The 13,930-nt window shown below is 41.5% G+C and overlaps 1 protein-coding gene across 1 annotated transcript; it reads right to left on the bottom strand.

Annotated features, from left to right (window-relative positions):
* Positions 1 to 2,401: 2,401 nt before the first annotated feature.
* LOC123139037 (nudix hydrolase 3) lies at positions 2,402 to 10,953 on the bottom strand. The gene is made up of 21 exons (XM_044558858.1): positions 10,739 to 10,953; positions 10,473 to 10,652; positions 9,839 to 9,916; positions 9,489 to 9,585; positions 9,057 to 9,190; positions 8,259 to 8,340; positions 8,091 to 8,177; positions 7,820 to 7,926; positions 6,921 to 7,092; positions 6,514 to 6,755; positions 6,352 to 6,433; positions 6,086 to 6,151; positions 5,178 to 5,255; positions 5,015 to 5,110; positions 4,206 to 4,312; positions 3,918 to 4,086; positions 3,706 to 3,789; positions 3,414 to 3,508; positions 3,214 to 3,304; positions 2,982 to 3,128; positions 2,402 to 2,852 (listed from the first exon to the last, which is right to left on the bottom strand). Exons 1-21 carry the CDS (start codon positions 10,813 to 10,815, stop codon positions 2,793 to 2,795), a joined length of 2,331 nt encoding a protein of 776 aa, XP_044414793.1. The 5' UTR covers positions 10,816 to 10,953; the 3' UTR covers positions 2,402 to 2,792.
* Positions 10,954 to 13,930: the final 2,977 nt, after the last annotated feature.

The following is a 13,930-nucleotide window of genomic DNA, read 5'->3' as shown; positions in this document are numbered from 1 at the left end:
TCCCCTTCTATTTGATCTTGCAAATCTAGTTACTCGCCAAAGTTAATTCATATATACCAATACAAAAAGAGAAAGTTGTGGAGATTCAACACATCTCACCCATTCAAAGACGATAGGCCACAATGAGGTTTGTACATTTGTCGCAGTCGATATGGAATGCAAATCGATCTTTTTTCATGTCTTTGCGTGGAATGAAAAGCTTGTGCCATACGATATGGAAAACCAGAGATCTTGTGTCATCTTTAGTTTTGAGAGGGATTTTAATCTCTGGTGTGATCCTTATATCCCCAGTTACACGGAATGGTTGTCAGATGGTTTGCTAAAAGCAGCACCGTGATTGCCTACCTAGTTTGCACACCACTGGTTGATACCTTCATATGAGCCAGGTGTTGAATATGGGTCAGATTTTTTACGTACACAGCTTGGTTTTCTTCTGAAAGTTTGATGTTCTGGTCTGTGCCTTTGTGGCGCTTTGAACAATGTTATTTAAAAAGGGTCTGCTATTGTGATTATACTTAGTCTATAGTAACTTCAATTTGTTTGCTTTCATGTACTAGTTGTGGATCGTGGTCACTTGTGAGTCACTCCTATGGTGGCAAATCCGTGGATTTGAGAATAAGTTATCTATGCTTGGGATTACCTGCATTTTCACACATTTCTATTTATTTCCTGTAATGATCTGCATGTTCACCTCAACCACATTCGTATGTATTTGGAAACCGGATGAATCGCTCTCCCCTTTGTTGTTTGCTGCAGCAATGCAAGTTGTGAAGTCACTTTGTCCTAGTCAACATAATTCATTTCCTTCTTTTTCTTTTGATATATTGATGTGCACAGTTAAGACTACAAGTTCGCCAATAAGCATCCTGATCCATGAACACTATTGTGTTATCTTATTTTTTGCTTTTGTTAATAATAACCAGTCCATGACCAATATTTTTCCATCTTAAATTCATGATTAGCCTGTTCATGTGATTGCCAACCACTAATCTACGTTGTTCTTGTCCAACTAAATCCAGTTCTGAAGAATCTTCCTTTACTTGTTATCCAGAATTGCAACTTGCAGACTCTTTTTGTCCACTATCTAGCATTCAAATTTTCTAATCAATCTTCTAGTTCTTTTATTTTCATTTATTATAATGTCTATTCAATGGTTATGGACTTCTGGTCGATTTTTTGACATGAAACATGTAAAGCTAAATGAAAAAAAAGGAGTTAATTCTAGTTTAGAGCACCCGTTCGTCACAAATTGACACATTTGCACATATTTTAGAAATTGACCACTTTACACTACATTTCAGGTCTACAGTTCCGGTTTGCACCACTTCCTTGGCTAGATTATGTGCTTCACAAGGCGACTGGAAGCAGGGGCGTAGCTAAGTACAGCTAGCCGGTGTCACTGGCACCGGGTTCAATTTGCACTTGCTTAATATAATTCATTGATTTAGTGTGTAGATCCTTGATTGTTTGTAGGCATGTGTTCTTCTATGTAGACACCGGGTAATTTTCAGTCTGGGTCCGCCCCTGAACGGAAGGGCAAAGGGCCGGCGAGGAAGTGGTAAAGCTCGGCCCTCTCTTCGTTTATATAATCTAGCTCCTACTATCTAGTTAGAATTTGCCGGACAGTTGAACTGTGTGAATTATGCCCGTTTGGTGATCTTTTGGTGATGATTATGCAAATTATGCACGTTTGCAATTGGTTATATGTCCGTTTCTTGTCGATTTTTGCCGTTTGGTGATCTACATAGTATGTTGCATGATCTTGTATGGATAGGGGGGGGGGGGGGGGGGAGGGATATGAGATACGCGGCTGTGGACGCGCCGATTTGTGGACTACCCTGTCACTGTCCGCGGACGCGCCCAGGCGTGCTCGCGGACGTATAGGATGCCTACAGCAGTGGGTTTGCCCCTTCATACTTCTTCAATCCTTCCTTTGCAATTTATCATCTGCAGATAAATCTCACCATTGAAAAGTGAAATGTTAGTGCCCTGTGTTTTATTCTGATGAAGCAACATCTGCTCTGCAATAACACCTACAATGATGATTTGTCTCTTCAGATTTCACTGCTTCCTTTGCCACTTATCAATTATCATCTGTATATTCTTGGATCCTACACTGATGAACAAGGACAAATAATAACCCCAAACCATCATGGGACCCTATAAGATTTAAATGATGCCTTGGTTAGGAATGTTTGCACCTGTTCGGCTCACCAGCTCATTATTAGCTCAGGCGAAAGGGACTCGTGAGCGTCGTTAACCTATCTGTGAGTATGCAATATGGTTAAGATGAAAGAGCATGTTTCTGTATGAAGTAACGTTACAAGTTTGAAACGTTGAATTGGGTCCGATCAGAGTGGGGCATATATTTGCAGCATTCACTCACAAGGAACGAACCATGTGTACCAACATTCTGATATATATAAGCACAAGATGACCTTCAGCGCGGCAAAACCGCAAAAGTTCAGCAGAATTCTGATAGTCTCCGCTCCTAGTTCCTGAGTGAATATGTTCAAAGATTACAGTAGACATCGCTTTCTAAAAACACCTTGGTAAATAGACAGTGATGCTAACAGTGATCCTTTAGAAGTTCATCCATTTAGGCAGTGATGTTAACAGCCATCCTTTTAAGAAATCATTCATTTATTTGTGTTATTTTCCATTTGTGTCGGCTCAGGATGGTGCTTCATCTTGTTTCAACAATTTGTACTTTTTCACGTAAAAAAATCAATTTGTAGTTTATCAGGTACAATGGGAGACACAAAACTTTCTGAATCGCTGTCCTCCGGTGCTTAATTGTTTGCGAGCAGCTTACTGGCTGTGCCAAATATCGGGGCTATATCAACAGGCACCTGAAAATGAACATATACATAAGAACAAGTAAAACTCCATACAACTGACTTAACATACAAACATCATTCGGCGAGTAGATTATTAAGAATTTGAATTTCCTATTGAAAACAGTACAACTTGACTAGTACCTGCATGTGTTCGATTTTCTCCAATGCCACACGCAATGGCTGCGTCAAGGTTGCACGCGACTGAAGGAGAGACTGCGCAGCAGGCTTGTCGCCCTTTGCCTGTATCGTCATGATCTCTCTGCCAAGGCTTTCAACAGCTTCCTCAACCTTTGACAACACAGAATATAGCGAGGAGCAATAATTAAAAAAAAGTAATGGTAAGTATGTATATATCCTGTTTTAATGAAAATACCTTTGTAAAGTCAATTGAGAATTTCCCGTCAGAATGCAAGATAAAAGCTCCTTTGTCATACAACCAATTAAACTGCAATGCCTGTCCCTTCCTACAATCACATAATAGCAGTTAAATTATCATCTCAACGATCTGTGATAAGTATGCTTCCTCACTTCTCGGTAGTTTGTTAGGGCCTAGGTGGGAGGATACACACTTACCCATGAGCTTCTTCCAGCCCGAAGCGAATTGACCGAAAGCATCCAGCCAGGAAAGAAACATACATAGATTTTGATAGACTCTTAGGAAGCAACCCCTGACAGAACAGAAGCAAACGAGAAATTATGTGATCCATTTCAAGTATTATATGATTGCATACAAAGGATATAAGGAAAGGAATATGCATCCCCAATATTCCCTACAGAAATAAGAAGATTTGCCTAGCATGGGCCCCAGAACACTGGGCTGTAACACAAGTGCCATGATACCCTGATAACTGATGAAATAACTGACCTTGTTTATAAGAAAATTCAGCGCCCACAGACCAACTATATCAGCTTTTGCCTCCTCCAATGCTGAATGACATTCTTGAAGTTCCTGTACATTTATCAAAAAAGAAAGGAGAGTCAACAAGTGGCATCAGATAGGATATATCACTCTTTTCTTTTTCTGTCATAGCACCTAATCGAGCAAGTCTTTATCTACATTGCTACTTGCACACGTACCATTCTAACTGTGGACTTTTTACCACCAGGAAGGGTTATGGAATGAGGTCCAATTCCATGGCAGCACTCATGGCAAACAATATGTGTATAATAAGGCTCAAAATCAACATATTCTTTCTGCTCCTCTCTGATGCAGGCATTGGCTATAGGCTTCAAGATATTCTTGAACCTGAATGATAAATAAAATTTGAATTGCCAATGTCAGCATGAACTCCCTTTTTGCTTGACACAAGTGTAAACTATATAACATCAGCTAAAATGAATAAACAAAAATCAGTGAAGGCATACTTGGCTTCTGAAATGTTCTTAAGCATAACCATTGAAGTTCCTCGCTCATTCACAATCCGCTCATCATTTGGCAAATTGAAAGCTATAGTTTGAGGACCTTTCACATCCTGACACAGAAGCACTTGTTTAGTTCAAATGAAGCTGTTGGACAAGGATATGAAAAATGTGGATAAACAATTCATTTGCAATAACATTAACAAGTTCTTGACCTTTTTCAGCCTACCAATTGCCTAAAGTAGCCCGGATGAAAATAAATATACTTCTACCACAAGAGACAAAAATACTAAATCTCCAAGAAATTTCGACACCACAATAACTATTAATGTACCACAAAAAGGACAGGAATACTAAAGATCTCCCTAAATAGTATGGTGCAATGGTTGCTGACATTAACACGTTAAAATACTTGGATGACAACCATGCCACTAAGACAGTGGTCAGGAAAGCATGGGGTCTAAACGAATCCAAAGCAAACAAAAGGTATTTCTTTCATGAAATCCTAGTGCTTCCTCACTCATTAAATCTTACGGTGTTAAAGAACAAGAATTGTTTAATTCTCTCAGAGATTTAAGGGCATAAGGTTCTTGTCAGCTTTTCATCTGTCACCAAGCAGAATGAGAAGAAAAGCCTAATTTTACTTGTCTACAAATGTACGGATGCTTTGGTAATAATGAGTTCACACCAACTGAATTGCAAGGAAAAACTAGGACAGTCATGAGATTTATTTTTTACCAAACATTGATTGAACTAGGCTTTTTGTCTACAAGAAGCAAGAGCATGTGAAAAGTAACATCAACATAGAAACATACCCCAGAGTTGTAAAGAAGATTCATCACGCGAATTGGAGCAGCAGATACATTGTCTGATTTGTAAATATTGTCCAGTGGAAGATTTTTCTCCAAATCCTGAACCCAGATCAAAGTTGGTGTAAATGAAAGCTTAATATTTCCATGAAAAATCAATCAGAATTACCTCGAGTTGATCACCAAAGAGTTTAACTTGAGAAGTTGCAACGTCATCCCGCACCCCAACAAATGCTTCAAAGGTTGCCTTCGAAATAATAGAATTATTATTACCAGTATAACAAATGAAATATTTTATTGAACTCTAGGTCTAGGCACAGTATGTAGATGAACAGACCTAATTCAACATTTCCCCTCTTTTCTACATGTGCTTTTTTTTTGTTATGCAATGAGTCGTTGTATTGGCCACAGTGGGGCAAATATTACATGGAGGGAAATATACAGTAAAATCCCATAGAATAGAGAAATGCAATCTACTCTAACTGGACAGTGTGACCACTTTGCCATATAAATTCTAATATTGCCTTGTGGTGATGGCTGGTGCCTAGTTGATTTTGAACTAAAACCACAACAAGAATTATGTAACGGAGGGAGTACTTATACTAAAATCCAAGTGGTTAGGCCAAATAACGTTAGCAGTCTCAGCATGAGTGCATAATTAAATAGAAGAACAGATAATCACAACCCATAGAGAATACACGTAAATTGCATTACATTTGAATACATGGCAATTAGTCCATCAGTCAACAATATTGCTGACTTGCTGTACATTAATGAAGAACATGCTTTAGCAAATTTGCCTAGATGGTAGCCTAAGTAAGAATAAAATTGAGTATGGAGAAAGTTGGCAATATGTGGTGTCTGAAGCTAATATTAGTGTAGCCAGTGTTAATCTGCTAGCATCAGTTGCACAAACTTGAAGAGTGTCCAAAAGAAGACACATGACAGAAACTTCAAACTTCGAGCTTTTAAAAAAAAACCTTCAAACTTGTGTCTGGTGTTTAGTGCACCTTCATTGCTAGACTCACCAATAGACAAAGTGATGCAAGAACAGGTGGGACAAGGATCCTAAAATACCTTGTAACTAAACAGACCATCTTCATATGTCTCATATGGGCCAATGGTGACATCTATGTTGGAGTCCTGGAAACATGACAAGAATGCCAAATATAGAGGTAGCATCAACTAATATTGATATAAATAAAAATAGAAAAGAAATTTTACTGCTAAAAATAACAAGTATATCCCATTTTTCTCTAACAAAGTTAACAGCTATAATCACTCAAATAATGCATTTAAAGAGAAATTAATGAACTAATAAAACTGAGAATGAGGATACTAACCAACTCCATCCAAGCTATGTCAGATTCATAGTAATCATTTGAAAGGAAAGCATTCGCCTTGGTTCTGAGCAAGTTCTTCAGGCTACAACAAGATAAAGCGAACTGCTTCACATAAATGAACTAAACCTTTCACAAACTGAAATATGTTAGGTACTAGCTTACCTTGGACAATCAGAACAATCTGATGCTTTAAGAAGAAGCTCGGCAGCTTTCTCAAGGGATGCTTTATACTCCTTGGAATATGGAACAATAAAAAGATCATCTGAAGTATTGGTTTGATTTGGTCCATCTGACTGTGCTACTGATGTAGTCAATAAAGCATCAGGCCGTTTTATGACAGTAAAGAATCCAGTTGCATCTTTTTGTTCCTTATCAGTTAGTCCACTTTTCCATAAATCAAACTCCTACAGCAACATAAAGAATGTGGAAACCGGTCCAATATTAGTTAGAAAGAACACATTTGATGTACAATTATCATAAGCAGAAATTGCACTGAAGTTTTATTATACACTAGAAAGATTCTCTACTGGATATTTTAAGCACTGAGAAGTTACTAAATACGACCGTACCATTTTGTTCATGTCAGCAGGATAGAAGTTCGCGCCACGAGGCTTATCTAGAGGGAATGCTGCACGATACTCAAGCCCCTTCCATCCTGAAATTGGCTTGGTGGCATCTGTGAGCAATTTCACAGCCGAATCGGCAGTGGATAGAAAAGCCTTATTTTCATCAAGGCAGGACCTGTTTGGGAAATATCAAAACAGTAAACAAATATAAAATAGTTATAAAGAAATCTAATTAGAAAGTTAAAAAGAATGTGAGGGATAACAAATGCATGAAATTAGACGACTGTTTAATAGCAGAATCTGGTGTCAACAAAAGAAGAAGAAACTGGACGAGACCAACATGAGTAACTAACGCTCTCTCTATGCATTTTAGTTTTAGGTTGCACTTTCTCATTTATATCCACAGCTGATAAAATCACAACTCAGGCAAAAAGCATGTGGGCGTATGCTGCATTTACTATCACCATTTTGTTTGCAGAAATTTGCTACCTACACTGCAAGACTTTAAGTTGTGGTAGTGCATGTTGGCATTGCAAAAAACTTATGAAAAATTATCTCATGGGTGAAATGCAGCAACACTGACACACAGTGGGAACCTCTCAAAAAGGCGGTGGCACTGGTACTAACATACATTCAGAGATGATTGATGGCAAATAAACCCAAGTCCCCTCCTTTTAACTCTCACAATGGATATCTTCCATTCCAGTTATGCACCTATCTCAAAGTCTTAACTTATAACAAGAAGTTGTTCAATTGTGTATATAGCCACAAGGAAGGAATGAGAAAAGTAAAGACAAAAATATATTGTTGATGACAGCAACTTTCCAAGATGAAATTTTCGGTGAACATGCTAGTAAATTCCAATCAATGAAGAGAAGCTTGATTAGAGAATAACATATTACCATGGACTTTTATTAATAGAGTAATATGCCCACTTCAGACTATCAAGGGAGGAGGAATCAGCATGTGCTTTTAGCCAGTCTCTTAGCATTGTGTTGCTATTCCATACCTACTCGAGAAGAAAAGTAGTAAGAAGTTGCAGAATTAAATTACGCAAGAACTATACAGTGCAAAACTAGTGAGCATGTTATGAATCATAATAACTACACATGAGACATCTAACGAATATGAAATAGAACTAATATCTGAACCGTATATTATGCAAGAACTAACCTGCTCATAAAATATTTCATCAATAACCATTGATGCCTTAAGAATATATCCCAAGGCTTCTTTGTCTCCTTCAGATAGAGTAGTCAACTGTCAAAATGAAAGTATCCATAACAAATGTTAATCAAAACAATGGTCAAAAGGTACATGCTGACTTATAGACTCACTTACCTCTGGTTCCAAATGGATGGGGGCATAACGACTAATTTGCTTTTGTAAGGTTAAGCTGCGAGACTCCGCGTTATCTTTGTACCTAAAGAAGGCATGAAAGGTTTAAGAACAATTATTTAAGAGAAATGTAATGCAACCGGGTTCACCAAAGAATTAGGATCTATTGAACAATTAATTCAAAGTGGCAATTGGCAATAGAGAGAAGACAAAGAAATCATTCTTTCAAGTTCTAAATCCAGCGATTAGTTAGCAAGGGGCACATACTGCTTGAAACATATAGTGCTTTGGGCGTGTTTGACCAAGTGAGGAGATCTTGGTTAGAGTGGTCAGATAGGATAGCTCCATTACATGACTTCTTTGGGAAAGGCCTCACTCAGGAGATGTTAGAGTGCCATTTAGGTTCCTCAAATTTCCCTTCAAGTTAGAAGGGTAGCTTTCCCTACGATGTAAACAATATTACATCACATTTTTTACTTAAGGCAGACCATAAATTTTAAGAACCTAGGCTTGATGTAACGACAATACCAAGATTCCAAAATCCACGATTCCAACTTCTTGATGTTAAAACCTAAACCTGGATGGCAAATGGGTCCTGGTATGGATTTAAGTGGCATGAACACCAAACTGATTATTGGTTAATTGGAAGCATGTTGATAATACTAGTAAAGTTCATACGGATTGCACCTACATTGCATTTTAACTTTTACATAAAAGAGTAGGATTATCCCATAGAAGGATGAAGGCTCATATTTGGTCAGAGTAATATACAGAAAAAGAGCTGACTGCTTTAGTGCTTACCTTTCCTCAATAATACTGAACAGTTGGCCGTATTGCCCATTCACATCATAAGGTACATATTCTCCGCTTTCTGCTGCAAGGCAGCTCTTGTACTCGTCACGGTGCATATATCTAACTGCAGATACTTCACTTTCCTGCATATTAAATATTTAAAGTCAATTTTGAAAATAAAAACCTGTGCAAGCAGTGAAACAAAGATAAATAATAACAAATAATTCAACATTGTCCATACCTAAAGGTTTTTTACGACTTTTTTAGAAACCGTTTATTGTACTGTAGCGTCATTAGTTGCATTAAACTTTTTTCTTACAAACAAAACAGCAGTCATATAACTTACAAAGTACATACTTTCTTCTAATGCATAAGTTGTTGATCTTGACAACAATGAGCATAATAAAAACCTAAGTGAAAAGGCCAATATTGAATTCTCACTTGGAGAGTGAAGGCCTCGAGTGGAATTGGAGTTAAAGTTGTCACAAGGTAAACATCATTGTACTCGTTGTTGGTGTAAGTCCCATTGTTGATAACGCTGCAGCAAAGAGTCTACTATTAGCATCTCTTTTCCAAGGTATCTAAGGTGCAGATGATGATGATGTAGATTTATGTGAACGAAAATCAATATGAAGAAATACAGATTAGCATCTCTTAGGTTACTGGTGCTTAAACTGGTAATAGATCCAATGCAGTTATTACCAGAATATGCCCTACCATCTTCGACTGATGAGCATGCTATCTCACATAGGTAGCAATAAGGTAACAAACAGCAATGTAGATCTACTGACCATTCCTGAAGAAAAACGAAGATGAGCTCAAAAGCATCGACTGGAAGCTTGATGCCTAGTTCTTCCTGGAGCTCCCTCCTGTTGTTAATCCACGGCAGATACTAGAAAAGATTACAACCCGTGATTTTGATACAGAAGTTGCCTAGCCTAGAACAGCACTACATAGTACTTGATCAGCAAATTTAAGCAATTCAGTGACCGCAGCGTGTAATAACAAATATGAAAACTACGAGTAACATCACAAACGCTGTGTAACAACATAGAACATCATTTGATTTGACAACCACCACTCGCCCCATAAGTTATACCTAGCTTCTAAAATAAAGTTGTAACAGCAATACAATCCCTCCTGGTGATCAATGCCAGTAAGTACAAATTAGAACCCATCGTCAGCAACTTAGCCTAGCACAGAGTCACGCTACAGAGTAATCGGCAGGCAATTCAGTGATTGACCTCACGGCGTAATCAACAGGCAATATCGCAAACACCGTGTGACAATGCAGAACGCATGTGCAACCACACATCCCATAAGTTGATTATTTGTGACATCAATAAGATTCCCCGTGCAGCAGTCATCCGAGTCTGAGTCTGCTACAGCAAGTAACAGGAACGCGAGGTCGGCGAGCTCACTCACCGCGCGGAGGAGAGGGAGGAGTCCCCGGCGGAGATGTGGCCGGCGCTGGAGATGTCCCACTGGCCGGGCCACGAGTCCTTGCAGTCGGCGCGGCGCTGCAGCAGCAGCTCCCCGGTGCTCTCGCAGTAGATCCACACGTGCACGGCCCGGTGGTAGTCCCCGTCCCGGTGCACCTCCGACCTGCGGGGAAGACGACGAGCGGCGTCAGGCTCACGGGAGCGGCGATCCGGCGGAGGTGGAGGTGAGGGGGGGAATCGGGGGCGTGCCTGGGCTTGGAGACGCCCGTCTTGTCGCCGGCGGCGGTGAGCACGTCGAGGCGCTCCTCCGGCGCCGGGGCGGCCATCGAGCGGCCGAGGCGGCGGCGGTGGCGTGCGGGAAGCGGCTGCGAAGCTTCCGAGGATTTTTTTTTTTTGGTGGATTTGTGTCGAGGATAGGTCGGGGATGTTTGTGCCAATTTCAAACGCCGGCACGAGTTGGGGACGGATAGCGACGGGGGAGTTCAGGGCTTCCGAATCCAACTGTTGGAGGATGCTGCTTGGCTGGCCGGTGGTGCTTCTCTGCTTTTCCAAGCTTTTTCTTAAGTGTTTTGCACAAGCTTGGATGGAATACGATGCTCCTCCACACAATGATGGTCTTCGTGTACAAGCAACGTGTGCTGCACGTTCTTTTCACCTCTCCTCCCGCTCCGGTGATCTTCGATCAACCTCTTTCTCCTTCATCGATGATGACCTCTCCTCCCGCTTCGGTGATCGCATGAGGTGAGGGCAAGCGGAGGCGGAGCTTGACTGGAAGGATTCGGAATTAGATTGGGGAGGAGAGGGGTTCGACATTGCTTGGGAGTGAGAGCGCTCCTAATTGTCGCGAGAGAATAACTTGTGCCTCCCCCCCACAAAGAAAGAGTGGCCCGATAGTGATACCAGTGAGTTAGGGGTGGTGCGGCAAACAGTATGATAAAGGGGATGGCAATTTGCATGCATATAGTTAGAAAATGACGGAAGGAAGAGGGTAAAAAGGACGATGAAGGTCGAAAGCCCCATGGTAATGATGCACGAGGCTAAGACAGTGGCGCATGGGCGGCGATGAGGCTCGGGTGCTAGTGAAAAAGGATTAGATGATGCATAGCTATGTTTTTGCTTGAAGAAGCACATTTGCTTTACAACAAAATGGGTTATGCACCTTTGCAAATAGGCTATCTCCATTTAAGGGCTATATGGTGTATCCATCATGATTTTAATAAATAGTTTCTACCAATGTATTTTAACAAGTATTATGAGTTTTGTATGGCAGATATAACAACGACCAATCAATGAGTGTTGAAAGTGACAAGGTGGGAGAAACAAGTCATATGATAGAAAAAAGTGAATGGTGGAGTATCGGGGTATGTGAGATCCCTGCAAAATTAAGTGTTGTAGGTTTCCTCCCCCCCCCCCCCCCCCTCTCTCCGTTTATTTCAAATACAATCGGCAACAATAGTAATATTGGTATAGTACAACCACTTTTAACAAAGCATGTGCGATTTTTTGTCTTGATAGTTGATACATAAAACCACGCGCAATGTTGTCCGCTTACCATCTTCTGAAAAAACAAAAAAATATGATGTCTGTGTGTCTCAAACGAGCAGCTAATGCTTAAATGCACCAATAGAGTGCCTTGCCTCGGACTACATGGAGAAATGCCCAAAAACATCAAGAAGGATGATTGTTGTTACAAACCGACAATTCCAAAGAGTATTAGCGAACAATCATAATAAAAAGGAGATGATTCTCAAATCAATGAAAGCTCCTGATCGTTCAATCAATGATTTACATTCTTAGAATTATGACACGTTGAAACATCCTTGGTTCTCACCACTTTGCCTCAAACTGCCATGACCCAACCTACGAATTGCATATACCCAAGCCTCTATTTCAGGTATATCTGGCCATGAGCCGGGCCGGGCCAGGCTTGGACCGGGCCTAAAAAAGCCCACGGTAGAAAACTGGGGCCCAGGCCCTATCACTAGGCCTGCTTTTCAAGTCCAAGCCCGGCCCATCTGGTAAAAAGCCATAAAAAGCCCTTAGGGCTTAGGGCCATGGGCCGAGCCTCTTTCTTAAAATGCCAATATGCCAAGCCCAAGCCCGTCCAGGCCCTATTGATGGGCTCAAAACTCAGGCCCAAGCCCGGCCCATGGGCAAGCCCATCGGGCCTAGGCCCTGTATTTTAGGGCCGGGCCTGGGTGGGCCGACAGGGCCGGGCCTGAGATGGCCAGGACTAATTTCAGGTAAGGTTTTCGCCTTGAGATTCATCCACTTGGATGAAAGTGACCCATGGTGAAATTTGGACATGACACGTGCTATTTTTTTGGTACATGGTGGTGTACAAATGCATTGTGTATCCAGAGTTTCGTTCCAAATTTTTTAAACTGTTGTGATGCTTCTTTTGCTGGGTTTAGTATTTTTGATTGCATGTGGGTAAGTTGGGACATGCAACATGCTCTTTGTCCTTGATCGCTTCACGTGGGCTCGATGAGTTTGATTTGACTACGTCCCTCTTTCTTCTCTGGATATTTGCATGCATATACTGATCATGTGTTAAATTGCATGTGGACAGCGTGATGCTAGCGTGTCTTTGGATTAGGACGATCTGATCTGCATGTCCTCAGATATTGCATATGTGTCATTTTTTGCACAGGTTCACATTTTTTTAAACGTGATTAGGTATGGATGGTGGGTTCCTTCCAGATATTTCGTTAGTTCTCTCTCTTCTGGATTCTTCTCCTCTCCTAAAGAAGGCTCCCATAGAATTTGGTGCAGCAGTTCCACCGCCCTTATATTTTCTTATAAATAGACTCCTCTCCATCCCGATGCTCCATACCTCACCTCTGCCGTGCCATCAGTGCCCCATCGTCGAGCTCGCACCCCCCAGCCTGCCTCTTCACTTCGTGTGGCCGAGCTGGAATGGAGGGCACGACCAAGATTCGTGGCCGCTAGCGGGGTGCAGCCATGCAGGTCACACCGTTGTTGGCCATGGAGAACGTGCCCCGCGCGGAAGTCATGCTGGGCTCGCCGGAGACGCGTTGGCGGTGGCGCTACTGCGCCTCAAGCGCGTACCGGTGCCCTCTAAGGCGTCGAGACCCGAACACGGCCGAGGTCTTGGCAGATGGTGCCGAGCTTATCAAGGTCGCCGTCGACGGCACCAGGCAGCAGCTAGTGGCCCTGCTCGCGGAGCTTCGCTCCTACGACCTACCGTTCGAATTCGCCACGCCCTAGGTTGCCGAGGTTGCGTCGCTCCAGTTCGCTATCTTCTCCGTCTTCCTCATTTGTCACCGTGCCAATCTCCCAGTCCCAGGTTCCCGGCTTCACCTACATGTTCACTAGCTTCAACGGTGAGTCGTGTCTGTATTGTACGACTGCGCCATCGTTAACCTCGAGGACAATGATGCCCTCATGATCAAAACATGCGTCGTCATGAAGTGCTCC

This window comes from Triticum aestivum, chromosome 6B (assembly GCF_018294505.1).
Source record: "Triticum aestivum cultivar Chinese Spring chromosome 6B, IWGSC CS RefSeq v2.1, whole genome shotgun sequence".
NCBI classification, from domain to species: Eukaryota; Viridiplantae; Streptophyta; class Magnoliopsida; order Poales; family Poaceae; genus Triticum; species Triticum aestivum.
The sequence above is the reverse complement of the archived record's forward strand: the minus strand, read 5'-3'. Positions and strand labels throughout refer to the sequence as shown.

Excerpts from the sequence above, each read along its gene's own strand:
- LOC123139037 (XM_044558858.1), bottom strand. The coding sequence starts at position 10,815 with ATGGCCGCCCCGGCGCCGGAGGAGCGCCTCGACGTGCTCACCGCCGCC. Across the intron at positions 8,341-9,056 it reads TTCAGTATTATTGAGGAAAG|GTACAAAGATAACGCGGAGT; the intron begins GTAAGCACTAAA and ends TGCCTTCTTTAG. Across the intron at positions 5,111-5,177 it reads TCTTTGGTGATCAACTCGAG|GATTTGGAGAAAAATCTTCC; the intron begins GTAATTCTGATT and ends ATCTGGGTTCAG.